The following is a 27,565-nucleotide window of genomic DNA, read 5'->3' on the forward strand; positions in this document are numbered from 1 at the left end:
TCTGAATGACAGCCTTGCTGTGTAGAGTAATTTAGGTTGAAAGTTTTTCCTTCCATTACTTTACACATATCTTTCCAAAACTTTTGGTTGAAAGTTTTCCCTTCCGTCACTTTTAAATATATCTTGACCTGTGGAATTTCTGCTGAAAAATCAGCTGATAACCTTCTGGGGATTCTCTTGTATGTTATTTGTTGACTTTCCCTTGTGGCTGTTAATATTTTTTCTCTATATTCAACTTTTGTCAGTTTGATTAATATGTGTCTTGACATGTTTCTCTTTGGGTTTATCCTGAATGGTACTCTTTGTGCTTCCTCTACTTGATTGTTTTCTTTCCCATATTAGGAAAGTTTTCAGCTATAATCTGTTCATATATTTTCTCAGGCTCTTTCTTGCCGAAGGCCAGCTCTGGCGGCCAAGGAGCGTGTACTTCCCAATCGGAGAGGGATGCGGTGATGGCAAATGTACAACACGGAGGGAGTCTCTTTGTCCCTTCTTTCAGGGCGCTGAACTGCTCAAATTTTATTGGCAATAGTAGTTGATTATATAGACAGTTTTTCATTACAAATTGCACCACAGTGTTAAAAGTAGATTGGTTAACTATTACATGGTATAGCAGCTATGCATCCTGTTTTAAGATCTCTGTCTTAACTAAACTTAGTGAGTACTTTGAAGAGGCCATAAAACACAAGAATTTGGCATTTACAAACTTTCTTTGTAGACTGGTGCTTATCTTCAAAGCGTTATGGCAGGGAGACAGTGTAAGTAAATATAAACCAACTTAATTAAACTAGCTATCACTAAAAAGCTTTTAAAATCAAAGACAAAACTCACAGCTAGGTTTTTTAGATAAGATATGGCTAACTTCTATGGACCTCATTAAAATCCTAACTCTAAAGTTTACTATATAACTAGTTAATAGATAAACACTATGTTTTAACTAAGTTGGATTTAAATAGGGGAAAAGTCCTTCAGGATGAAATTTTTATTATACTATTGTAATTTTTGATAAGTCACAAATCACCACAGGACAATAAGAATGAGAAAGACTGAGGAAAACTGAATAGCAAGTGAATAACAGAAAAGATTATGTTATCCATGGAACAATCCCCACTCAGCAACACAAAATGGAAATTATTTCCTGGGAAATTTAGTTTTCCACCTATGTCAGCAGGTGAGCCTTATTGTCTTCTGGGCCCTGCCCTCGGAATTGTACAGTTGAGACAGGCCCCTTTTTCTGATTAGGAGCTTGTCCTCGGAACTGCACCTTTCAGGCAGGCCTCTTTTTTTGATTAGGAGACTGCCCTCGGAATTGCACCGTTCAGGCAAGCTCCCTTCCTTGGCTTCTTGTATCTTCTCGGCTCCCTGCACTTTCTCTCTCTCTCTCTTCTTCTGGGACCACCCCTCCCACCCCCACCAATGATGCAAATGTTGGTACATTTGATGTTGTCCCAGAAGTCTCTTATAGACTGTTCTCATTTCTTTTCATTGTTTTTTCTTTCTTTTTTTTTTTGTCTTTTTGCCATTTCTTGGGCCGCTCCCGTGGCATATGGAGTTTTCCCAGGCTAGGGGTCTAATCATAGCTGTAGCTGCCAGCCTACGCCAGAGCCACAGCAACGCGGGATCCGAGCCGCGTCTGCGACCTACACCACAGCTCACAGCAATGCTGGATCATCAACCCACTGAGCAAGGGCAGGGATTGAACCCGCAATCTCATAGTTCCTAGTCGGATTCGTCAACCACTGCGCCATGACGGGAACTCCCACTGTTTTTTCTTTATTCTTTTCCATGGCAGTGATGGAATCATGGCATCATGGTAGTGATTTCTACTACTCTGTCTTCTATCTCACTAATTCGTTCTTCTGCCTCAGATATTCTGCTATTGATTCCTTGTAGTGTATTTTTCATTTGTATTGTTCATCTTTGTTGGTTTGCTCTTTGAATCTCTCAGCTTTTTGTTAAACATTTCTTGTAACTTCTCTATCTGTGCACATGTTCTTTTTCCAACATTTTGGATCACTCTTACAATCATTACTTTGAATTCTTTTTCAGATAGGTTGCCTGTTTCTTCCTCAATTTGTGTGTGTGTGTGTGTGTGTGTGTGTGTGTGTGTGTGTGTGTGTAGCTATCTGTTTCTGAGCTATTGTTCTGACCTGTGGTGTGAAGTCAGTGGGTTTGCAGTATTCCCACTGGGGAAGGAGCTACTGAGTGTTCTTCTGCCGGAGGTGTTCTGTCACCTTTTCCTCACTGTGCTGGCTCACAGAGTATACTGTTTTTGGCACTGCTCTTGACCCTACCTTAACCATGTGTATGTCTGTAATTGACCCTGGTATATCCTGGGCATTGTTTTCACTAGGTCACCAGTGCAGATCCTCTGAGGTCAGGACTCGGCACTGCAGTATTCATGCTCCTGGACCCACTGTGGGGTTTATAGAGGCAGCTCAGACTCCAGCCTGGTCCAACCCCCACATATACATGCCGACAAATCCCACAGCTGCTAAAGCCAGACTTGTCTCAGGGACAGGAGCACTCTCTGTCTCTTCAGATGTTCCCCCAGTATGGAATTTAGAAGGCCATCAGCGTAGGTGTAAATCAGTGATTTGCACATTTGGGAGGAGAGATTTCAGAACTCCCTCCTTAATCACAGGGCTGTTTTTAGTATGGGTGCCTATCTTCCCTTTCCTCACTGTGTCATTATAATCTTGGTAGGAGGTGTGCAGATGCCACAGCTGGTGCCTGGTCCTGAAGTTCTCAGTAGTGGTAGCACACATGCAGAGTTGGGCAGTGGCTAGGTATGTAGTCCACATGGGAGGTAGCAGTGGCTTATCTGACTCCTCCTGGAGCCCAGTGGTGGCTAGTGGTTGGCACCTGGTCACAGGCCCTTCAGTGGTAGGTGTGGGCCACTCATACTCTTGAGCAAGTGAGGGCAGAAGTTGGCACCTGGCTTCAGCATCAGAGGCAGCAGCAGGCTGCATACATGTTCCCAGAGATGCAGAGGCAGAGGTCAGCACATGGTTGTGAAACCTTTGGCAGTGACAGCAGGTCATGAACTCTCCCGGGGAGTCAGGGCCAGTGGTAGGTGCTTGGTTGCAGACCCCTTGGGAGGGACAGCAGTGAGCTGTGCATGCTCCTGGGAAGATGGGGGAGGGGTGGTGCCTGGTCACAACTGTAGGCCCTCTGGGGATAGCAGCAGCAATAGGCCTCATCGGTTCTTGGCAAGGGAAGAACAATGGCTGTTGCCCATTTGTGAGACCTCAGTGGAGGCAGTGGTCTGCTCCTACCTCTGGAGTCCAAGATGACTGCATCTACATCTGGAGCTCATGAAAATGGTGCCCTACAGCCTGAGAGCCCATACATAGAGAAAAGAAGCATCTCTGGTGGTCCCCCCCAACCTCCCCTCTTGCACCCTACAACAATGGTGCCCTGCCTCTCTGGTTGGCCCATGCCTCTTCCCGCACTTCCTCAGTTATGGTGCAGCAGGTCACCCTAGCTTCCTCAGATTGTTTCCTTGAAGCACCAACTGACTGTGCATGTGTTTCTCCAGTTTGTTTTCTGCAACCTGGTTGCTAAAATCTCCTCCAAGGCTCTGAAGCTCCTCCTCTGTTCTGACTGGTCTCTCTGCCAGTGAGGGACCTTCCCAGTATGAGGAAAACTTTCCTCTTTCACAGCTCCCTCCTAGGGGCACTGGTTGGTCCCATCTTAATTCCTTTCTCTCTCTCTTTTTCTTATGTGGAGATTTTCTTGCCCTCTTGGAAGTCTGAGATCTTCTGACAGCATTCAGTAGATGTTCGTGAGAATTGCTCCACATAGAGATATGTTTTTGATGTATTTGTCAGAGAAAGTGTGCTCAAAGTCCTACTTCTCTGCCATCCTACTCCCCCTCTAGGAAGGCTGAGAGAGGTGAGGAGGAAAAAAGTTTGAAGCTAGGAGGAGCTGGCTCATAAAGTCTAAGGGAAGAAGTTGTCTTCATAACATAAATGTGCAGCATAAAGCAGCAAGTGCTGATGTAGAATCTGCAGCAACTTTTCCAGAAGATGTAGCTAAGATAATTAATGAAGGTAGCTATATTTAACAACAGATTTCCAAAGTGGATGAAACAACCTTCTCTTGGAAGATGCCCTGGGGACTTTCATAGCCAGAAAGGAGAAGTTAATGCCCAGTTTCAAAACTTAAAAGGCTGACTCTCTTGTTAGGGCCTGATGCCCATTTACCATTCTGAAAATCCTAGAGCCCTTAAGAATTATGCTAGGAGTTCCCACTGTGGCTCAGTGGGTTGGGAACCTAACTGTACTGGCTTGGGTTGCTGTGGAGATGCAGGTTTGATCCCTGGCCCAGCACAGTAGGCTAGAGGACCCAGTGTTGCCACAGCTGCAGCATAGGTCACAGCTGCCGCTCAGATTCAGTCCCTATCCTGGGAATTTCCACATGCCATGGGTGTGACTATAACAGGAAAAAAAAAGGAAAAAAAGAATTATGCTAAATAAGAGTTCTGGTGGCCTAGCAGTTGAAGGATCTGGCATTGCTACTGCTGAGGTGCTTGTTTGATCCCTGACCTGGGACCTTCCACATGCTACATGTGCAGCCAAAAAAAAAAAAAAAAAATTATGCTAAATCTATTCTGCCTATGCTCTATAAATGGAACAGCTAAGCCTGGATGACAGCCCATCTGTTTACAACATAGTTTACTGAATATTTTAAGCCCACTAGGTAGACTTACTACTTAGAAAAAAGATTCTTTTCAATATACTACTGCTTATTGACAGTACACCTAGTCACCCAAGAGCTCTGATGGAGTTGGACAATGAGATTCATATTTTTTTATGACAACATCCATTCTGGAGCCCATGGATCGGAGAGTCATTTCAATTTTCAAGTCTTATTATTTAAGAAATATATTTTTAAGGCTATAGCTGCCATAGATAGTGATTCCTTTGATGAATCTGGGTAAAGTAAATTGAAAACATTCTGGAAAGTATTCACCATTCTAGATACCATTAAGTATATCTATATCTATATCTATATCTATATCTATATCTATATCTATATATACACACACACACATATTTTTTTGGTCTTTTTAGGGCCGCACTTGAAGCATATGGTGGTTCCCAGGAGGCTAGGGGTCAAGCTGGGGCTGTAGCCACCAGCCTACACCACAGCCCAGCAATGCCAGATCTGAGGCCTGTCTGCGACCTACACCACAGCTCACAGCAACAGTGGATCCTTAACCCACTGAGTAAGGCCAGGGATGGAACCTGCGTCCTCATGAATGCTAGTCAGATTTGTTTCCATTGAGCCATTATGGGAATATTTAAGAACATGCGTGATTTGTGGGAAGAGGTCAAAATATCTCCCTTAACAGGAGTTTTGAAGAAGTTGATTCCAACCCTCATGGGTGACTGTGAAGGGTTCAAGACTTCACTGGAGGAAGTAATTGCGGATGTGGTAGAAATAGCAAGAGAACTAGAATTAGAAGTGGAGCCTGAAGATGTGATTGAATTGTTACAATTTCATGTTGAAATTTGAATGGAAAAGAGTTGCTTCTTATGGATGAGCAAAGAGAGTGGTTTCATCAGACTCACAGACATGGAGAACAGACTTGTGGTTGCCAAGGGGGAGGGCGGAGGGAATGGGGTGGTGACTTTGGGGTCAATAGAGCAAACTATTACATTTAGAAAGGATAGACAATAAGGTCCTGCTATATAGCACAGGGAACTATATCCAATCTCCTGGGATAGACCATGATGGAAAATAATATTAAAAAAAGAATGTACGTATATATACGACTGAGTCACTTTGTTGTGCAGCAAAAATCAGCACATTATAAATTATATTTTAATAAAAAAATTTCAAAAATGGTTTCATGAGAATAAAATCTCCTGATGAAGATTGTTGTGATGACAACAAAGGATTTAGAATGTTACAGGAATTCCCTTCATGGCTCAGCAGTTAACAAACCTGACTAGTATCCATGAGGACATGGGTTCGATCCCTGGCCTTGCTCAGTGGGTTAAGGATCCGGCATTGTTGTGAGCTGTGGTGTAGGTTGCAGATGCGGCTTGGATCCAGCACTGCTGTGCAGTGGCATAGCTATAGCTATAGCTCCGATTCAGCCCCTATCCTGGGAACCTCCATATGCCTCGGGTGTGGCCCTAAAAAGAAAAAAAAAAAAAAAAAGGATGTTACATAAACTTAGTTGATAAAACAGTGGCAGAGTTTGAGAGGATTGACTCCAATTTTGGAAGACGTTCTACTCTGGGTAAAATGCTATCAAACAGCATTGCATGCTACAGAGAAATCTTAAGAAAAAGTCATTGTTTTCTCATTTTAAGAAATTGTCCCAGCCACCCCCAACCTTCAGCAATCATCACCCTCACCAGTCAGCAGCCATCAACTTTGAGGCAAGAAATTTTACCAGCAAAAAAGATGACTTGCTGAAGGCTCAGATGATGGCTGACATCCTCTAGCAACAAAATAAAGTTCCCAGGTCAAAGATCAAACCTGTGCCACAGTGGTAACTAGAGCCATAGCTGGGCCAGCATGGGATCCTTAACCTACTGGCCACCAGGGAACTTTTGAAATAAAGCATTTTCAATTAAGATATGTACATGGATTTTTAGACATAATATGCTGTTTCAGACCTAATAGACTACACTATAAGGTAAACATAACTTTTATAGGCACTGGGCTGGAGAGCTTAAGGGAAGATGACTTTATCTATCACAAATCTTTATGACTTCAGGTTGTTTCCCTGAGTATTTTCCCTATTTCTGTAAGTTTCAATGAATGTCTTTGAATCTCTGACCCATATTTTCAATTGAAAATAAAATGAAAAGTTAGTACACATTAGAAAAATAGTCAAGTGAGAGGTGGGACCAGGATGATAAAAAAAAAAAAAGCCGTTGAGAATGCTGAAGAAAGCTTCATGAGCCTGGCCAAATTTACACACTGTGAGAATATCACCCATTGTCCATTTTCCTGTTGAGTAACTTTGGTGTATGAGAAGCTCTCTCTGTCAGAGGCAATGCTATATAATCATTATTCCTGAGGACACGGGTAGAGGAGAGTCCCCACCCCCTCTCTCAGTTATGAGGAGCCAAGTACTTAGTTCTGGTCAACAGAATGTAAACAGGAATAATATAAACCAATTTCAGACCTGGTTTTAACAGCATTGAATGTAGTTCTCCAGCTCTTTTCTCCCATCATGGTGACCTTGGATGCCTCATATCCAGGTGGTGTAGCCACAGGTCAGATGCTTTTCTTTTAAAACATTCTTTGTAAGTGCATAAGCACAAACCCTTTTCTGTATTTTAATCACCCAAGATTAGGGAGAAATGGCATTTGGTCTGGAATTCTAGATTCATAGCAAGGATACTAGCGCTTCCCAAAGCCAAAGTTGCACTTTTCTGTAGGAGGAAGTGGGGTGAGGTTTAGAGGAGGAATAAAGGCCATGAAAAATGATTATCAAACAGAAGCCATCTACAGAGTGATTCATTATCCTCCCCAGAGTTCAGAGGGATATCTCTGCACTTTGTCTTTTCCAGCTGAGTCACAGAATCATACACCCCATAGTTATACTAATGAAAATGCCATGGTCTCCCATAATGTTTCTAATAATGCAAGAGGACTAGTCACCAGGACTTTTAATGCTGAAATGTGCAAAAGTGCAAAATTTTTGCACCAAGGCCTTTGGGAAGGAGATATTTAAGATGGCATAGGTATAAGATCTTAAAAACATTACAAGTTATAATAGAGTCAAGCTTAGACATAGTAACTAGTGGTCGTCATATGAATTTTTACTTCTGCGGTTATCTGCAGGAAACTTAAAATCCCAGCTAAATTTCTCTTGCTTCCAAGATTACTTCCAAGATTGTTCTTTTTGCCATCAATTCCCATATGTGCAAAGACTATAAATTCATTTTAATATAAATTTAAGAAAAATGTTACTAGAAAAGTAATGACAGTTACTTCGCAGGACCTCATAATATATTCCAAATACAAATATCAATTACTCATTTATTCTCACTCTTAATGGTTAACTGAGCATTGGTATCACATGTTCCTTCAGTTATAGAAGAATGATTATTCCAGAAGGGTACTTCACGTAAAGTGAAAAAATTAATAAGAACAGTAAAGTTCATATAATGGTAGAGACCCTTTGGAGTCTCTTTCAGAAGCATTAATATCTACAACGTTGTGAAGGGAGCAAGTACATAATTAACATGCTTTTAAAATTTATAACTAGAAAGAAAATGTGTCATTCCTAAGCCTACCATAATAATCACAACATCTGGATAATTCCAGAAACTTCCAAAATAGAGTGGCTTATAAAGATGAATTCCTGGTATCTCTTTCATCACATTGTAGGCGATAAAGAAATAAAACATAATCCCACACGACCCAGGAAAAAAATCGCAAATTATCAGTCTTCTCAAACAGGCCTGGGGACTTCATGCCGCATATTTCTGGGATCTCAGCTAGCAACCATTACCCACAAAAGATTTATAAGTCAGTGAAAACTGCCCTGGATCCTGCTGACTTGGTGTAAAGTAAATGTTACTTGGTAGGGGAACCGTATACTTAAAAAGTTGTTCTGTGAAATCCTGTTGTAATGAAAAATGTAGGCCCATAGACATCATAGATGGTAAATAGTGTTTGTAAATATTTTGTCTTTAGGACCTGTAAACTAAACTCCTAAGGTAACAGTAATATGAAATGCTTGAGGCATTTGTTATATGATTGATTTCTATGAAACTAATGTGAGCTCAAGTCATGGTTACTCCTAAAGCTAAAAGGGTGGGTGTATAGTTATAGTAGACTTAGTGGATTAATTCTGATTGGTGGACAAAGTCTTGGAAAGCACCATCTGAAATGGTTTCTTGTCTTCATCAGCAGGTGTACATTGTTAATAGAGTTTAATGAATTAAAATGTACCACCTGGAGTTCCTGTTAGGGTGCAGTGGAAACAAATCTGACTAGGAGCCATGAGTTTGTGGGTTTGATCCCTGGCCTTGCTTGGTGGGTTAAGGATCCGGCATTGCCATGAGCTGTGGTATAGGTCCCTAATGTGGCTTGGATCTGGCATTGCTGTGGCTGTGGCAAAGGCCGGCGGCTACAGCTCTGATTCGACCCCTAGCCTGGGAAACTCCATATGCTGCAGGTTTGGCCCTAAAAAGGCAAAATAATAATAATAATAACTAAAAATAAATAAAATGTACCACTTGATTATTCTTGAGGTTAATCAGAATTTTTGTTGTTGTTTAAACTAAATAGTAGGCCTGTGTGTGGTGAGTCACTGACTGTTATCCTTTAGATACATACATAGGAGAAGGATAAACACTCGTGGTTGAATTAGGGTACCGCCTGCTGGATCCATTCCATCTCTAGTCCCTTGTGCTCCATGAGGTCATCTGGGAAGGCCAGTATTTATGGCCTAGAGCCAGACTACACCCACTTCACCTCATTCAGCCTTCACCTGAGGCTACAAGGCTGAGGCTTCTGCCTTCCCCCCTTCCTAGCTTTCCTGTTGCTCCCCTCTTCCTTCCCCACTTCCTTTCTGCCACAACTTCATTAGCATCAAAGCTTAGTTGAAGAACTGTTATGTAAAAGCAGGCAAGGTTGTCTGGTAGTGGATTAGGACCAGAATGGGTCATGGAAATGATTTCTGTGATAAATAACATTTTAAAAATCAGTTATTTTGCTTTCAAATGCATTTTAATTAAATTTGATGGTCATAATTGATTTCTATTTTGCATTGCTTTTTGTATACTTAATGTCAGATTTGTGTGATTGACTAAAGAAAAAAAAGTCACAAGAGATGCATATATTTAAGTGTTCTCAGCTTTGAGCTGGTAGAAAGGCTCAAAGGTAACCTTTATTGGAGCTTTGTCATGCAAAGATTAAAAGATGTTTTAATTTTGTTTTCAGTGATCTTATATATTAAGTATCTTTCAATTCTGTTAAAGGATTAATAAGCCTCATGAAGGGAATTGATGAAGTTAAGAATTCTTCACGAGTTCCTGCCGTGGCTCAATGGAAACAAATCTATTATCCATGAGGATGTGGGTTCCATCCCTGGCCTTGTTCAGTGGGTTAAGGATCCACTGTTGCCGTGAGCTGTGGTGTAGGTGGCAGATGTGGCTTGGATCCTGCATTGCTGTGGCTGTGTTATAGGCTGGCAGCTGTAGCTCCTATTCAACCCCTAGCCTGGGAACCTCCATATGCTGCAGATCCAGCCCTAAAAAGCAAAAAAATAAAAATAAAATGACTTTGAACTGTTCTGTATGGTACATTGGGAGTGGATACATGACTATCCATTTGTCAAAACCCATAGAGAAGTATGCCACAAAGAACTAATTTTATTGCCTGCAAATTTTAAAAAATCAACTTGAATTGCAGGGGAGCCCAAGAAGGAATGTAGGCTATGGCAAATAAAGCTAACTATTACAAATGCTTAATATAAATACTGAAGGAGATGGGGAAGACAGGAACTCACCTAAATAACTGTGTAAAAAATTGTTTTGATTAGAAACTGTAAGGAGGCCATCGAGGAAGAGTTGTACACAAACATCTAATTCTGACTGGTAAATTTATCACAGGATATGTGTTACCAATTTTGGAACTACTTTACATATATACTAGGGTCAAACATAGAAGTAAATATGTTGTAGATAATGAGCTAGGTTTCTTGCTGTTGGAGAACTTACTGCTGAGTTCTTTTATATTTCTCCTTTCAAATTAATAGAGTATGGAAGAGAAAAATAGTAACTTTACACTGAAGACATCTGGTAGAAGCCACCTTAACCAATTATTCAAGGTTAACAATACCAGTAATTAGATATATTGATATGGGTACCTTCTGATAGGCTACGATGAGAAAGGACACCACTCTGTGACATTCTTCTCCCGAAATCTACAACCTGGGTCTAGACATGAGAAAGTATCAGACAAACTCAAACTGAGGGATGTTCAAAAGTGTCCAGGTCACGAAAGGCAAGGCGAGAATAAGAGATTGTCACAGAAGATTGTCATAGAATATTGAGTAGAAAGGACAAGTAAATACAATGGAGTATACTAGATTTGATCCTTGAATAAAAAAAAGTACATTAGTTGGAAAACTAGGGTAATCACAATAAAATCTGTAGTTTAATGTTTTGTACTAATGTTAATTATTATTATTATTGTTGTTGTTGTTATTATTATCTTTTTAGGGCTGCACTGTGCCATATGGAGGTTTCCAGGCTAGGGGTCCAATCCGAGCTATAGCTGGCCCACACCACAGCCACAGCAATGCTGGATCCTTTAACCCACTGATGGAGTCCAGGGAACGATCCTGTGTCCTCATGGATGCTAGTCAGGTTCATTAACCACTGAGCTATGACGGGAACTCCTAATTTATTTATTTTTTCCTTCTTTTTTAGGGCTGCACCTGCAGTACATGGAAGTTCCCAGGCTAGGGGTAAAATGGGAGCTGCAGCCACAGGTCTACACCACAGCCATAGCAACACCTGATCCAAGCTGCATCTGCAACCTATGCTGCAGCTTGCAGCAATGCCAGATCCTTAATCCAGTGAGTGAGGCGAGGGACGGAACCCGCATCCTCAAGTCAGTTCTTAACCCACTGAGCCACAATGGGAACTCCTAATTTCTTATTTTTGATCATTGTACTATAGTTATATTAGATGTTAACATTGGAGGAAACTAGGTGAAGGGTATACAGGAATTCTATATTTGCAAATTTTCTGAAGATCTAAAATTATTTCTAAATAAAAAAAATAAGGTTTCTGAAAACAGGCTTACATATAATTTTCCAAACCATTTAATTTTTTTTCTGCAAATAATTTGCAATATTTTACTTTTATTCACTCAGCACAACCTAAACCAAACAGATAGTCCTCTTGCTCTCTTCCAAGTCTGCTCCTGTCCTGTGCTCCTGTGTCAATAATGGCACTACCACACTCTCTCAGTTGTCCCATTAGGAAATTGCAAGTCATCCTTTACTTTCCCTTCTCCCTCATTTCACAATGAATTGATTTGACAATCCTGAATTATCTCCTTCACATTCTTTATTTTATTTTATTTTTTTGTCTTTTGTCCTTTTAGGGTCGCACTTGCAGCATAAGGAGGTTCCCAGGCTAGGGGTCTAATCGGAGCTACAGCTGCCAGCCTACACCAAAGCCACAGCAATGCCAGATCCAAGCTGTGTCTATGACTTACACCACAGCTCACGGTAACACCGGATCCTTAACTCACTGAGCAAGGCCAGGGATCGAACTGAAACCTCATGGTTTCTAGTCAGATTCGTTTCCACTGAGCCAGGACGGGAACTCCACATTCTTGAATTTAATTGTCTTATTGTCTTTCCCCATAGATTAAAATCTTCCTGGAGGCAAGGGCACCATCTTCTCTGTTCTCCATGTGTTCCATATGCCTAGCACAGTGCCTAGTGCGCTTAAAAGCTATTTGCTAAACAAGAGAGAGATCCAAAGCATAGTTTAGAGTGTGTTGCTGTTTAATGGTGTTTTCACATCTCAATCCTCTTGTATCTAACATAGTGGGATGCATCCATATAGCTCCTTTATTTACTTTTAGTCTGTGGTAGTTGAGTTGTAGAAATCAAGCATGGCCTCCTCATTAACAGAAGTTTCACTAAGTCCAATTTGATGTTCTGATGGCAGGGGTCAGTGAGATTTCAGAGACTCACAGAATATCTGAGCTGGAAAGACTTGAGAATTTCCTTAGTACCAGTCTCTCATTCCATGAAAGAACTTGAGGCTTCAAGAGGCTAGTTTGCCAAGTCATAGCAGAGGGGGCATTTATTTCTATGTCACAGGGAATCTGGAAGAGGGGGTGAGAAAAATTAAGGAAAAAAATATCATCAGACCCATTATTTGACATGTCTTTGGAAGAAGTGGATAAAGTAAATAATAAATAGTCATAACGAGTGTCTCTTCACTTCTATTCAGAACTTTTATTCTGTAAACTCTTTTAAAATTTAATTATTTGGGGGAAACAAACATGATGTTGCCACTTTTGGGGGAATTAGTTTATTATTGTTATATTTCTTAAAGGAGCTTGGAGGAGTGTGGTACTTAGGGACATGAACACTAAAAGAAGCAAGGAGGAAAGGTACATAAATAGGGAGAGGATGGCAGTAAGGAGTGGAGGAGGATGATTTTAGAGGAGATGGTATAACAATGTATAAAACTGACTTATAAGGGTTCTGAAAAGACATTCAGGCTAGGAGTTTCCACTGTGGCACAACAGGTTAATGATCCGGCTTGTCTCTGTGGTGGCACCAGTTCCATACCTGGCCTGGCCTGGTGCAGAGCGTTAAGGATCCGGCATGGTTGCAGCTGTGGTTTGGATTTGTTCCCTGGCTCAGGATCTTCCATATGCCCCAGGTGCAGCTGAAAAAGAAAAAAAGACATTCAAGCTATTGATAATTGGAAATTAGTAGGAATACTAAATATTTCCATATTGTTGCTTATTAATCTACTCTTATTTTTATTTTTTTATTTTATAATGATTTATATTTTTTCCTGTTATATCTGATTTACAGTGTTCTGTCAGTTTTCTACTGTACAGCAGGGTGACCCATTCACACATACATGTATACATTCTTTTTTCTCACATTATCATGCTCTATCACAAGTGACCAGACATAGTTCCCAGTGCTATACAGCAGGATCTCATTGTTTATCCATTCCAAAGGCTATAGTTTTCATCTATTAACCCCAAATTCCCAGTCCCTCCTACTCCGTCTCCCTCCCTCTTGGCAACCACAAGCCTGTTCTCCATGTCCATGATTTTCTTTTCTGCGAAACGTTCATTTGTGCCGTATATTAGATTCCCGATATAAGTGAAATCATATAGCATTTGTCTTTCTCTTTCTGACTTAGTGTGTTCCAGTTTCATTGATTTAAACCTACTCTTATATAGCAACTTGACAAGCATCCTCTGTGCTATTTGGGAATCCAAAGGATTTTCATAGCTTTGCTTGATGGATGTTTAGATTTTTTTTTTCTTTTTAGGGCTGCACCTGCAGCATATGGAACTTCCTAGGCTAGGGGTCAAATCAGAGCTATAGCCACATCAATGCTGGCCTACACCACAACCATAGCAATAGCAGATCCAAGCTGCATCTGTGACCTATGCCTCAGCTTGCGGCAACACTGGATCCTTAACCCACTGATTGAGGCCACGGATCAAACCTACATCTTCATGGATACTAGTTGGATTCTTAACCCGCTGAGCCACAATGGGGATTCTGATGGTTGTTTAGATTTTTATTGCTGCTACTAATATCAACCAAATGACAAAAATAAATATGAGATCCAAATCTTTTGGACAATTTTTTTGTTATAGAAGAGAAAAATTAATCAAAAGGATTAGCTGACTTTCTTTTTGAAATGAGAGAAAGAGAAGCAGTTGAACTATATCCAAAGATAGAGTTTCAGGGAGTTCCCCTTATGGCACAGTGGAAACAAACTCGACTGGTATCCATGAGGATGATGGTTCCATCCCTGGCCTCACTCAGAGGCTTGGGGATCTGGTGTTGCCCGTGAGTTATGGTGTATGTTGGTCACAGACATGGCTTGGATCCCATGTTGCTGTGGCTATTGTGTAGGCCGGTAGCTGTATCTCTGATTTGACCCCTAGCCTGGGAACTTCCATATGCTGCAGATGCAACCCTAAAAAACAAAAACACCTCCCCCCAGGAAGATCGAATTTCATTTAGTAATGAGGAATAATGAATCCTGTCTTTGAAAAGAAATCAATTCATTTTTTTCATTCATGAATGTATTAGTTCCTTCATTCAATAAAAAGTTATTGAGTAATGCATTCATTCAGTGATTTAACCAAAAAGACTTGAACAATAAGTAGGAGTTAGTAAAGCAAAAAAAGTGAAGTTACATGATAAAAACACAATGTCATTCTCTTCCTTCATGGCTTCCTATTGCACTTAGAATAAGCTCATATTCATGCTCACAGCCAAAAGTCCCTGAATGATTGGGCCTCTGTCTTTGTCTCCTGCTTCATCTCTGAGCACTCTCCACCTGCCTTTACGTTTCTTTATTTTTATTTTATTTATTTATTTTTGTATTTTTAGGGTTATCCCTGTGGCATATGGAAGTTCCCAAGGTAGAGTTTTGAATTAGAGCTGTAGCTGCCAGCTTTTGCCACAGCCATAGTAACACGGCATCTGAGCTGAGTCTGTGACCTGCACCAAGCTCATGGCAATGCCATATCTTTAACCCACTGAACGAGGCCAGGGATTGAACCCATGTCCTCATGGATATTAGGTTTGTTACCGTTGAGCCACGACAGGCACTCCTGTTTCTCGATAATACATGCCAAGTTAGTTTCCACCATAAAAATTTGTTTCTGATTTACTAGAATGCAAATTTTGTTTTTTTCTGTAACTGCTTGACAGTGAAGGACAGACAATGAAGGACAACTTTCTCATTAATTCTTCCCTCTGCATGGAATGTTCTGCCTTCCTACTCCTCCATTGTAAATCAAATGTCACTGTCCAGAGATGCCTTTCCTGACAGTTTTATCTAAGCAGACAACTGTTCCATAATAACTTATCACAACATGCAGTTATGTTGTTCATTCATTTGTTTGTTCTTGTCTGTCCCCCTTCACTAGCATACAAAGTCCGCGGGAGCAAGGACTCTGTCCTGTTCACTCCTGTACCTCCAGTTCCCGGAAGTGTTTGACACGTCATGGGCATTCAGTAAATCATACCTATCCTGGAAGATGAGATTTTATATGAAATATTAAGCTCATGTGTACAAAGTCGCTGCTCAACAAACATTAAATTCCTTTCCTTACCCACTAATGAGGTTAATGAATTCAGTCCCCTGAACAGCAAATATTTACACATACAATCTTGGATGTACAGGATGTTGTATACATTACTCGAAAACACACAGTAAAGGAATAATGACAGTGTGTGGGGTATCCCCTTTCTGCTCCTCCCAGTCTACTCTTTGCCACTCTCTTCTGCGTGCCTAGAACACAGACCTTTATAACTCCTTCAGAGGGTCCCCTCATTCTCTGGCATCTGGCTGGGTTGGTCAATGGGAGGTACAGGTGGAGATCAGAAAGAAGAGTGGGATGCGCTCAACTGGGTTCCTCTACGGAGGCTTCAAGTTCCTGATAGCAGTCCTTCCCTAGAGCTCTATCCAGGCTGTGGTTATTGTTCCTTCATGCTTGGGGATGTTCCAACCCCTGCTGGTCTTCCTTAACCCTGCCCATACCTTTGTTAATAGTCCATCAGAAACTCCTCAATCATTGAAGAGTTTTTCCCTCAAAATGAAATACCCTCTGTTTTCTGGTAGAACTCTGACTGATAGAATGAGGAAACGTGGGCAGAATTACAACACAGCCTTCAGCCACAAAAGTCAGAAGAGCCATGGGCTGGAATGTGCAAGTTCTGCCATCTCCTCTTTTTGAGTCTGTGGCTAACCAGAACCTGGGATTTTCTAGAAGTAAATGCTGACATAAGAATGTACTTGGGAGGGCTACCTTAAAGGAAGGCACTTGTTAATAACAATTTTTTTTTTTTCTTTTCAGTTCCCAGGCTAGAGGTCGAATAAGAGCTGCAACTGCCAGCCTACACCACAGCCACGACAACTCGGGATCCAAGCTGTATCTGCAATCTATACTATACCATAGCTTCCAGCAATGCTGGATCCTTAACCCAGTGAATAAGGCCAGGGATTGAACCTGCATCTTCATAGATAGTAGTCACACTCCTAACCTGCTGAGCCACAGTAGGAACTCCAGATTTATTTTTATTGTTATTATTTTTTTGGCCACACCATGGCATGCAGAAGTTCCTGGGGGAGGGATTGAACTCATGCAGCAGCAGTGATCTGAGCCGCAGCAGTGATCTGAGCCACAGCAGTGGCAATGCCAGATCCTTAATCTGTTGAGCCAGCAGGGAACTCCTTAATAGGGAAATTTAAATTTATCTGGGTTCTCTCTTAACTTAGAACACAACTAAATTAACTAGATCAGAATTTAGCTGTAACATTTTTGTGTGTGTGTCTTTTGTCCTTTTAGAGCTGCACCCGCAGCATATGGAGGTTCCCAGACGAGGGGCTGAATCGGAGCTGTAGCTGCCAGCCTACACCAGAGCCACAGCAATGACAGATCCGAGCCATGTCTGCAGCCTACACCACAGCTCACAGCAATGCCGGATCCTTAACCCACTGAGCAAGGCCAGGGATCGAACCCACAACCTCATGGTTCCTAGTTGGATTCATTTCCACTATGCCACGAAGGGAACTCCAGCTATAAAATTTTAAATATTGAATACAAAAGGATAAAATGCATTAATTATTAAATATTCTTGACTTAATATAGACTATGTAAATAATTCTGTGCCAAAATTTGATGCTGAAGAGCTAATCCTTCTTTAATGTCTTTGACAACATAGTTTATTGATTTGTAAAAGTATTTAAGAAACAAACCTACACCTTTTTGAGTGTGCATGTGTTCAGTTCTGCAAATGAAAGGATCCTCAAACTCACTCTCTATCAGATTCTTTCTAAGGATGTAAAAATCTTTGCTCTCAGAGAGAAGGCTTCCTACTAATTATTGGTTCTGGAAAACAGAAAACACACTTCCTTTTTTTAGGATTTTGAAAGCAGCTGTCTTTCACTTTAACTCCCTCAGGCACTAGAGGGGAGTGTGGTGTTGCATAAGTGCTGCATTAGGCAAAGTACTCATACGCGGGCACGCCCAGACACTGGGGAAAGGTACAGCAAAGAAGAGCTTAGAAAAATATTTTCTCATGATTGAAACAGGACAACTTTAGTTTCCAAAAATCTACCTCAGTCTAGTAGATTTTACACAAAAATTCCCAATATAGGATTTGATCCCTTTTAAGCAACAATATCATTCAAATAATTTGACTTTCATAAACTTATCGTTATTTTTAAATGATATATCTCACTGATTTTTTTTATTACTCAAATGAATTTATCAACACTGTTTTTTTTTAAGTGAAACAATATAGAAAAGTGCAAAGAATAAAGTGAATACAATTTGAATTTACAGGATATATTCCCACCATATGGAGGAGGATTGTTTCAGACATCTCTCTCAATGTCTATGTCCAGAAATACACATCCAATTTTAAATACATAAAATGATATTGTATCTGCTGTTTCTAGAATAGTATTATTGCAGACAGAGTAGACATCTTTCTGTGGCAGATGACTTGATTCTTCGTGGTAAGAAATAGTGGTTGTGAGTTGTAGTAATCACAGAACTTAGATTTAAATTTCTTTCCCTTTCACTATGTGACTTTGGGCAAGTGATTTGACCTATCTCTATGTAACTCAGTCTCCTTATAATGCAAAAAAAGGGGATGATAATATTACCTACCTCCGAGAGTTGACCTGAGAGTAGAATCAGATCACATAATTGTTAAAGATGGTACCTGGAACATAATAAGTACTTCATATATTTTAACTATTATTCTTAAATGAAAAACAAGGGTCTACTTCATAGCAACATTGAAGGTTTTCAAAATATGAAAGTGGGGAGTTCTCATCGTGGTGCAGCAGAAATGAACCCAATTAGGAACCATGATGCTGCAAGTTTGATCCCTGGCCTTGCTCAGTGGGTTAAGGATCTGGTGTTGCTGTCAGCTGTGGTGTAGGTTGCAGTCGTGGCTCAGATTTGGCATTGCTGTGGATCTGGCATAGGCCGGCGGCTACAGCTCCGATTAGACCCTGAGCCTGGGAACCTCCATATTCACGGGTGCAGCCCTAAAAAAAATAATGATAATCAAAATATATGAAAGTGGGATATTTCTTCAAATAACTTTCATTATGATATTCCAAAACCATTATTACTTATTACCATAAGTACATTATTGCTTCTACGTATAACTATGCCTCCACTGACGCTGGTATTTGCATGTAGCAGATACTGTGTACTTCTTGACTGAACTACCTGAAGGCTTTAACTGAAGGAGATGAACTACCTTTTTGTGGAGGCCTGTGTAAGAATTGTTCTGTGGAACACAAGGTGTTTTTAAGCAGAGTTTTATGTGGGCTGGCTTTATAAGACATGACTCCAACTAAAAATCCCTGTTAATGATTAAACCCTTATGTATAATCTGGATACCTGACTCTGCAGATAGTGCAGATTGAGAACAGAGGCTGTTTGTCCCTCAAGTTAAGCCTAAATACCGATAGAAAAATGTAGTTATTGAGGGATTTAAAAAAATTCAAATCTTTTCTTCTCATATTTAGTAAAGACAGTGGGCTGCTTCCTGGTTTTGGCTGGCATATCTACTGCCTAAACAATCCCTTTAAACCTTGTTTGGATCCCTGCTTGTTTTAGCATGGCGGAGCTTGGAATTCACAGAATCCTTCTTTTGGTTATTTCTCTGACTAAGTGTCTGGAGGGCACAAAACGGCTGGCAGACTTTAAAAAATGTGGTGACTTGGAATGTGAAAGTAAGTTGCTTTTCTTTTTTTTCCCTTCTTTTCCTCTTAAATTGAGAATCCGAAATGATATAAAATGTTATTGTGGACATGTATAATAAAAATGAACAATAATATCTTTGGGAAGTATTTATCATTTTAAAATATAGTTCACTCAAAAGGGAAATTCTGGAAGCAAGCATTTCGTGATAGCTTTTAATGTAAATATACAAAGGGGCAAAGATTGACCTGGTATATAAATATACCAGAAATTATAATGATATAATCCAGATCTCAAAAATAAACTAATTAGCACTTTACTATTTTTAAGATAAATGTAATTGATATGTATTAAAAAAGATATCAAACCTTTTGATGGTTATTTTTATGAAGCCCTTATATTTTTTTAGTTTCTATTTCACAATCAGAAGTTTCTGAGTCTCATGAATCTTCTAATACCATTTTTATTTCAAGCCATCATGATTTATTATCTAAATTATTTTATCAAACATTAATCATTTCTTTGTTCACAATATGCAAAAATATTGAGATCAGTGTTAGGCGTACATAATCTTATGTATCCTTGAATATTAAACCTCTATCTTCTACAAAGAGAAATTAATTTTCATTCTATTGCTTAAGAACTTATTTTCTGAAATTAGCGTTATGGTACAAAAAATGAATAGCAACCCAATATATTAGAGTTGCTTTAAATATGTTCCATCTCTCCACTGTGTGAGAATTATTTCTAATTTGTAACATGTAAGTAAAAATGAAAAATATCATTAGTATAAACAAATAATTTAAAAGTAAATTTTTTATGAGTAAACATTTTCATTAATCGTTTGGAAATGTAATTTAACATATAGAGAAGGTTTACTCAATGATGTTTTATAATAATAATAATAACAACAATGATCTCTCTTTTCCTCTTTACAACCTCATATTAGTTTCCTTAGGGCCAGGCACAGAACATGGAAAGAGAACCTTCAAATGTATAGTAATTGATAATGTTATTTTAACTTTAATTGCATGACAAAATGTTTTAATATGTCAGTATAATTATAATGGTTAATATGATATGTGTATTATGTGTTGAAGGAATCTGTTTAGTATATGTGGTTATGATTATTCACAGTTATTAAAGGCCTATTATGTGCTGGGTCAGGGAAATAAGGGGTTTGTATTTAAGAAGAATAAAATGAAATATGAGATAAGTTTCTTGTCCTCCAAGTATTTTCAATCTAGTGGATGATGACAAGACAGGTCAATATGAAAAATAAATAGTGATACAACGTAAGGATAATAGGTAATATTGAAATTCAGAGAAGAGGCAGAGTAGCCTGGACCAATTAGGGATGAATCATAGGGATGTAGGTATGAGTTGTCCATCAAGAGAAATTGATGGGTTTCCAGAAGAGCTTAGGAAAAAACAGAAAGAAAAGCTCAGAATACATAAGGCAGATGTTGCAGTGAAATGAATTCCACACCATTTATTAGGTGTGTGATCAACTCTTTGAGATTTAAAGTTTCATTTGTTAGTATAAGATGAGATTATTAACCTCATAGACCTGTTTCGAGGGTTTATAATAACAATAATTAATGGAAGAGTTTGTCATGATGCCTGAAATATAATAGGTGCCTGGAAGAAAACTAATTATCTTTTCCTTCCCTTCCCTATTGTGTGTTTGTCTCTGCATGTTTACATAGCTTTAATAAGCAGAGTCTTAGCCATAAGAGATTACAGAGGACCTGACTGTCGGTATCTGAACTTCACTAAGGGAGAAGAGATATCTGTTTATATTAAACTCGCAGGAGAAAAGGAAGATTTGTGGGCAGGAAGTGTAAGTATCTAATCATATAAATTAAATACAGAGTAAATGACCAGCTTACCCAAAGATGCCTGGTTTTCATCTCTAAAGGAACTTTAAGAATTTCAAAGTGGGAGTCCCATTTTAGCTTAGCAGGTTACCAGCGAGGATCCATGAAGACATGAGTATGCAGATTCAATCCCTGGCCTGGCTTAGTGGGTTGGGAATCTGGCATTGCCGTGAGCTGTGGTGTATGTGGGTTTCAAATGCAGCTCAGATCCCATGTTGCTATGGCTGTGGCATAGGCTGGCAGCTGCAGCTCCAATTTGACCCCTAGCCTGGGAACTTCCATATGCTGCAGGTAAGACCCTAAAAAGCAAAAAAAAAAAAAAAAAAAAAAAAAAAGCAAAAAAAAAAAAAAGAAAAAGAAAAAGAAAAGAAAGAAAGAATTTCACAGTACTTTAAAATATATAAACATATTTAAACAAACAAAAACAGTCATGTTCAGTGTTGGTTCCTGAATTTCTATAAAAGTAGCCTTTGGGAAGCCAGTCTGGTCCGGATGAAGGCTTGAGAGTGCTTTGAAATTATTTTTATGTAGCATCCATAGGTTTTGAACTTTGATTTTATGTTTATTTAGAGGTGCCAATGGAGATACCAATGGCCACGTTTAAGAGAGGCTGGGACGTTTTTTGTTAATTAAATTAAAAGACATGTCTTTCTGTAAACCAGCTATAATGGAAAAAATAAAAATCATTAAAAAAAAAAGACATGTCTTTCTGAGCAAATAACAAACTGAGTTGCTCTTGAAGAGATCCTCAGAAAGATTAGTAGTCTAGGGAGGTGAGTTGTACAAATGTTTCATTTAAAGAAAAATCTTTCTTTCAAAAAGAAAAACAGAGAGATTTTATTTGGCCCAAAGTACTATTACATTGAAATTCCTAAAAACCTGGATCATCTCTGAATATATAAGATAGGAAAATTAATGATTAATGTTTTCAGTTGAAAATAGGTTTGTGTTCTAGATTATATCATTATGCTTTAGAATGAAAGGATGCCATGACAAACGATCTTACTCCCAGGTTGAACAAACATGACCAGCCTGGTACATACATCATTTCCATATTGTGTATGCATAAGATCTCTTTCTTGTGCAGCATCTGTGATCTTTGTTTGCAGAAGCAGATTCTATTTGGGGTCTACCCTGCGTTTTAGCATCAGGCGCTATATGACTGAACTTCTGATGGTTCTTGGCCAGAATTGTTTGCCTGGACTTTGCAGCTCCCAAGATTTCTTATTGTTTGTGGTGCTTCAAACATGACATTTCTGTCTTGAATGCATGACTGTACTGAATGCAGCTATAAGAAAAATGACACAGGAGTTCCCGTCGTGGCACAGTGGTTAACGAACCCGACTAGCATCCATGAGGTTGTGGGTTCGATCCCTGCCCTTGCTCATTGGGTTTAGGATCCGGTGTTGCCGTGAGCTGTGGTGTAGGTCGCAGACGTGGCGAGGATTCTGCGTTGCTGTGGCTCTGGCGTAGGCTGGCAGCTACAGCTCTGATTCGACCCCTAGCCTGGGAACCTCCATGTGCCACAAGAGTTGCCCAAGAAATGGCAAAAAGACAAAAAAGAAAGAAAGAAAGAAAGAAAGAAAGAAAGAAAGAAAGAAAGAAAGAGAAAGAAAGAAAGAAAGAAAAATGACACAGTAGGTATCCTAAGAAGAAAAGAAAACATTATTTCTTGTTTACATGTGTGAAAATGATAGTTTTGCACAAAAGCATGGTGTAATATGTCGAGCTGGGGTGAAGTTTTAAGTACAGTAGGTTTTGTGTATTAAGTGTTTAGTCAGGCAGATAACTGTTTAAGAAGTCACACTGTGGAGTTCACACTGTTGGTTTCCAAATAGTTGCAGCAACTGGAGAGCTGGAAGAATCCCAGTTGAGGTGTAATAGTGCTGGATCAAAGGACCAAAAAAATATGTTCTTTACACTTTGACAGGGATAGGAAATGCACTGAGTGGTTGTGTGAAGGCTCTAATCTCGAGGGACAGCTTGAATGCATTTAAATCAGATCCAGAGTATCTCTATTAAAGAGGTACACTCAGAGAAGTTGAATAGAACCAAATGCCCCCTAGAGAACTCATATATCTTTACTATCTTGATGAATCCATCATGGCTCTTCAGAGTTTAAACATCTTATATGATATTAATATCCTGAAAATGCTGAATATGCCTCAGCTCCATTCAGCTTGGTCACCATTCCCTTGCCTTCTGATATTCCAGGTTTAATAGTGTAAATCTGTGGTCCACTTGGGCAAGAAAGGACATTAAGAATAGAAAGAGGAGGGAGTTCCCATTGTGGCTCAGTGGGTTCAAACCTGACTGGTATCTGTGAAAATGAGGGTTTGATCCCTGGGCTCACTCAGTGGGTTAAGGATCCTGCATTGCTATGGCTGTGGCATAGGCCAGCAGCTGCAGCTCTGATGCACCCCTGGCCTGGAAACTTCCATATGCCCTGAAAAACAAAAAACAAAAAACAAAAAACAAAAAAACAAAAAAAAAAAGGAAGAAAATGAGAGGTTTTCTCTCTGAAATTTGAAAAAAAGTTCATTTCATAGCTTGAACTTTTGTTTCCTCAAAATAACACTGATCTGTTGAGAAGCAAAAAGAATATGATTTTTTTTGGCCATGCCCACAGCATGTTTAAGTTCCCAGGCCAGGGATTGAACCTGAATCACAGCAGCCACCTGAACCACAGCAGTGACAATGCTGGATCCTTAATCCACAGAGACACCAGGGAACTCCAAAAGGAATATAATTTCACTCACTTTCTTTTTTTTTTTAATTTTAATTTTTATTTATTTATTTAGTCTTTTTGCCATTTCTTGGGCCGCTCCCGCGGCATATGGAGGTTCCCAGGCTCGGGTCAAATCAGAGGTGTAGCCGCCGGCCTACGCCAGAGCCACAGCAATGCGGGATCCGAGCCGCATCCGTGACCCACACCACAGCTCACAGCAACACCGGATCCTTCACCCACTGAGCAAGGGCAGGGATCGAACCGACAACCTCACGGTTCCTAGTCGGATTCGTTAACCACTGCGCCACGACGGGAACTCCTCACTTTCTTTTTGATGGTAAATGAAAACCAATTAATGTTTGTGATTTGAAATGTGTAAAAACCAAGGACATGGAACAAAATCAGGATCAATAGCTATTATTGCTTTGATCACTCTTATTTGCTGATCTTTCTTCTTCATTTTGTTAGAAAGGAAAAGACTTTGGATATTTCCCCAGAGATGCAGTACAGATTGAAGAGGTGTTCATATCTGAGGAAGTTCAAATCTCGACTAAAGTGAGTAAAATCATTTCGGTTATGAATTGAATTTAAAATTTCTTGGCTAAACCATTTTTCTGTGGTATAAGCACTCATAGGTTATGAATCTTATATAATGGACACATAGAGTAGGCTGAGAATGTACTCTAGGAATAGCTTGAGTATGTGACTAAAATTAGGTAAGATGATGGAGTTCCCACTGTGGCACTGTGGGTTAAGGAGCTGGTGTTGCCACAGCTGTGGTGTAGGTCACAGCTGCAGCTTGGATTCCATGCCTCACCTGGGAACTTCCATATGCCATGGGAGAGGCCAAAAAAAAAAAAAAGTTTAGATATGATGAAATTGATACAAATATTTTGCTTTCTAAAAACTTAACAGACTGGTAATATAGAGTTTAAAAGTCTATCTGGAGGTAGACTGAGCTCAAAGCTGACTCAGCCACTTAGTACCTTTGTGGCCTTGTGTGCTTTAGTTTCCTTATCTGTAAAATGCAGATGATGATTATAATAGAGTGCTACGTCATACATTTATTGAGGAAAAAATAAGCATATGTAAAGTACATGGAATAGCACTTAGTGCTATGTAAGTGTTAGATATTATTACTAAGTTATTGTCTTACTGGGACAGAGTTTACTTCCCATCACACCCTGTAGTTCTCTTATCTGTAAACCTCTTTTGCTGCTGGAATTTTAAAAAAAATTTTTTTTATTACTCAAATGAATTTATCACTTCTGTAGTTGTATAATGATCTTAACAATCTGATTTCACAGGATTTCCATCCCACAGCCCAAGCACGTCCCCCCACCCCCCAAACTGTCTCCTCCGGAGACCATAAGTTTTTCAATGTCTGTGAGTCAGCATCTGTTCTGCAAAGAAGTTCCGTCTGCCCTTTTTTCAGATTCCACATGTCAGTGAAAGCATTTGATGTTGGTGTCTCATTGTATGGCTGACTTCACTTAGCATGATAGTTTCTAGGTCCATCCACATAGCAAAAAATGCTGGTATTTCGTTCTTTTTAATGGCTGAGTAATATTCCATTGTGTATATGTACCACATCTTCTTGATCCACTCCTCTGTCGATGGGCATTTAGGTTGTTTCCATGTTTTGGCTATTGTAAATAGTGCTGCAGTGAACATTGGAGTACATGTGTCTTTGCGAGTGGTGGTTTTCTCTGGATAGATGCCCAGGAGTGGGATTTCTGGATCAAATGGTAGTTCTATGTTTAGTTTTCTGAGGAACCTCCATACTGCTTTCCACAGTGGTTGCACCAATTTACAATCCCACCAACAGTGTACTAGTGTTCCTTTTTCTCTACACCCTCTCCAGCACTTATTGTTTGTAGACTTTTTTGATGATGGCCATTCTGGCTGGTGTAAGGTGGTACCTCATAGTGGTTTTGATTTGCATCTCTCTAATAATGAGTGATGTTGAATATCTTTTCATGTGTTTCTAGGCCATCTGTATGTCTTCTTTGGAGAACTGTCTGTTTAGATCTTCTGCCCATTTTTTGATGGGGTTGTTTGTTTTTTTGGTATGGAGCTGCAGAAGTTGTTTATAAATATTAGAGATGAATCCCTTGTCAGTCGATTCACTTGCAAAGGTTTTCTCCCATTCTGTGGGTTGTTTTTTTGTGTTGTTTAGGGTTTCCTTTGCTGTGCAGAAACTTTGAAGTTTGATTAGGTCCCATTTGTTTATTTTTGTTTTTGTTGTCACTACTCTGATAGGTGGATCTGAGAAGATGTTGCTGTGGTTTATGTCAGAGAGTGTTTGGCCTATGTTTTCCTCTAAGAGTTTGATAGTGTCTGGTCTTATATCTATGTCTTTAATCCATCTGGAGTTTCTTTTTGTGTATGGTGTTAGGGAGTGTTCTAATTTCATTCTTTTCCATGTGGCTGTCCAGTTTTCCCAGCACCACTTGTTGAACAAGGTGTCCTTTCTCCATTGTATATTCTTGCCTCCTTTGTCATAGATTAGTTGGCTGTAAGTGCATGGGTTTCATTCTGGGCTTTCTATCCTGTTCCACTACTCTATATTTCTGTCTTTGTGCCAGTATCATGTGGTTTTGATGATTGTTGCATTGTAGTATAGTCTGAAGTCCAGGAGCCTGATTTTTCCACCTCCATTTTTCTTTTTCTTTTTAGGACCACACCTGTGGCATACGGAGGTTTCCAGGCTGGAGGTAGAAGCAGAGCTACGGCTTCCAGCCTACACCACATCCACAGCAACGCCAGATCTGAGCCCTGTCTGTGACCTACACCACAACCCACGGCAATGCCGGATCCTTAATCTGCTGAGCGAGACCAGGGATTGAACCTGCAACGTCACAGTTCCTAGTTAGATTTGTTTCCACTGTGCCATGACAGGAAATCCTGCTGTTGGAATTTTAAATTAGCTTGATAATGTTGGACTTGATAATGAGAAAGAGAATCAGAAGCTAACTCTTCAATACATGAATTTGATTAGTTCATTTAATTCAGATACCAGGTTAAGTCAATCTACCTTAAATTAGGTCAGTGTGAAGTCAATCTGCTTAGTTAAGTAAACTGTTATCTGGCTCTCTTCTAACACAAATTCTGGGATTATCTGTCTATTCACTGTATCATTACTGGTCCTGTCAGTTCTGTCTCCAGAATGTATCTGTCTTCTCTTCATTTTCCCTCTTCTGATAGCCCTGATTCAAGGCATCATTATCTCTTGAGTAGAACATTGCAGTAGACTTCTAACTGGTCTCCTTACCTCTGCTTTTGCCTTCTTCCAACTCATTTTCCACAGCAATGGATCTTATAGATTAAAACAAAACAAAACAAAAAAAATTGGGAATTCCTGTCATAGTGTAGTGGAAATGAATCCAACGAGTATCCATGAGGACGTGAGTTCTATCCCTGGCTTTGCTCAGAGGGTCAGGGATCTGCTTTGCTTTGACTTGTGGTTTAGTTTGCAGATGTGGCTCGGATCGTGTATGGCTGT

At 39.7% G+C, this 27,565-nt stretch overlaps 1 protein-coding gene and 1 long non-coding RNA gene across 4 annotated transcripts in view; one reads left to right on the plus strand and one right to left on the minus strand.

The window, feature by feature from the left end:
* LOC146406890 (uncharacterized) overlaps positions 1-27,565 on the minus strand; it is a 994,549-nt gene that overhangs the window by 952,445 nt on the left and 14,539 nt on the right. The gene's annotated exons all lie outside the window — the stretch shown is intronic.
* Positions 19,152-27,565, plus strand: part of MIA2 (MIA SH3 domain ER export factor 2) — a 90,703-nt gene continuing 82,289 nt past the window's right edge. For 2 of the 3 annotated variants that reach the window (XM_021073969.2, XM_021073975.2), the window contains exons 1-3: positions 19,152-19,484; positions 21,162-21,295; positions 24,529-24,615. In XM_021073969.2, coding sequence (XP_020929628.1) covers positions 19,370-19,484; positions 21,162-21,295; positions 24,529-24,615 — 336 coding nt within the window. In that variant the 5' untranslated portion in view covers positions 19,152-19,369. The remainder of the gene's footprint in view (positions 19,485-21,161; positions 21,296-24,528; positions 24,616-27,565) is intronic. The other variant, XM_021073967.2, reaches the window with a different exon arrangement.

Source organism: Sus scrofa, chromosome 1, assembly GCF_054392235.1.
Source record: "Sus scrofa isolate SSC_HxYL_T2T_F1_AM1 chromosome 1, Sscrofa_HxYL_maternal_Yorkshire_Landrace_v2.0, whole genome shotgun sequence".
In the NCBI taxonomy this organism is placed as follows: Eukaryota; Metazoa; Chordata; class Mammalia; order Artiodactyla; family Suidae; genus Sus; species Sus scrofa.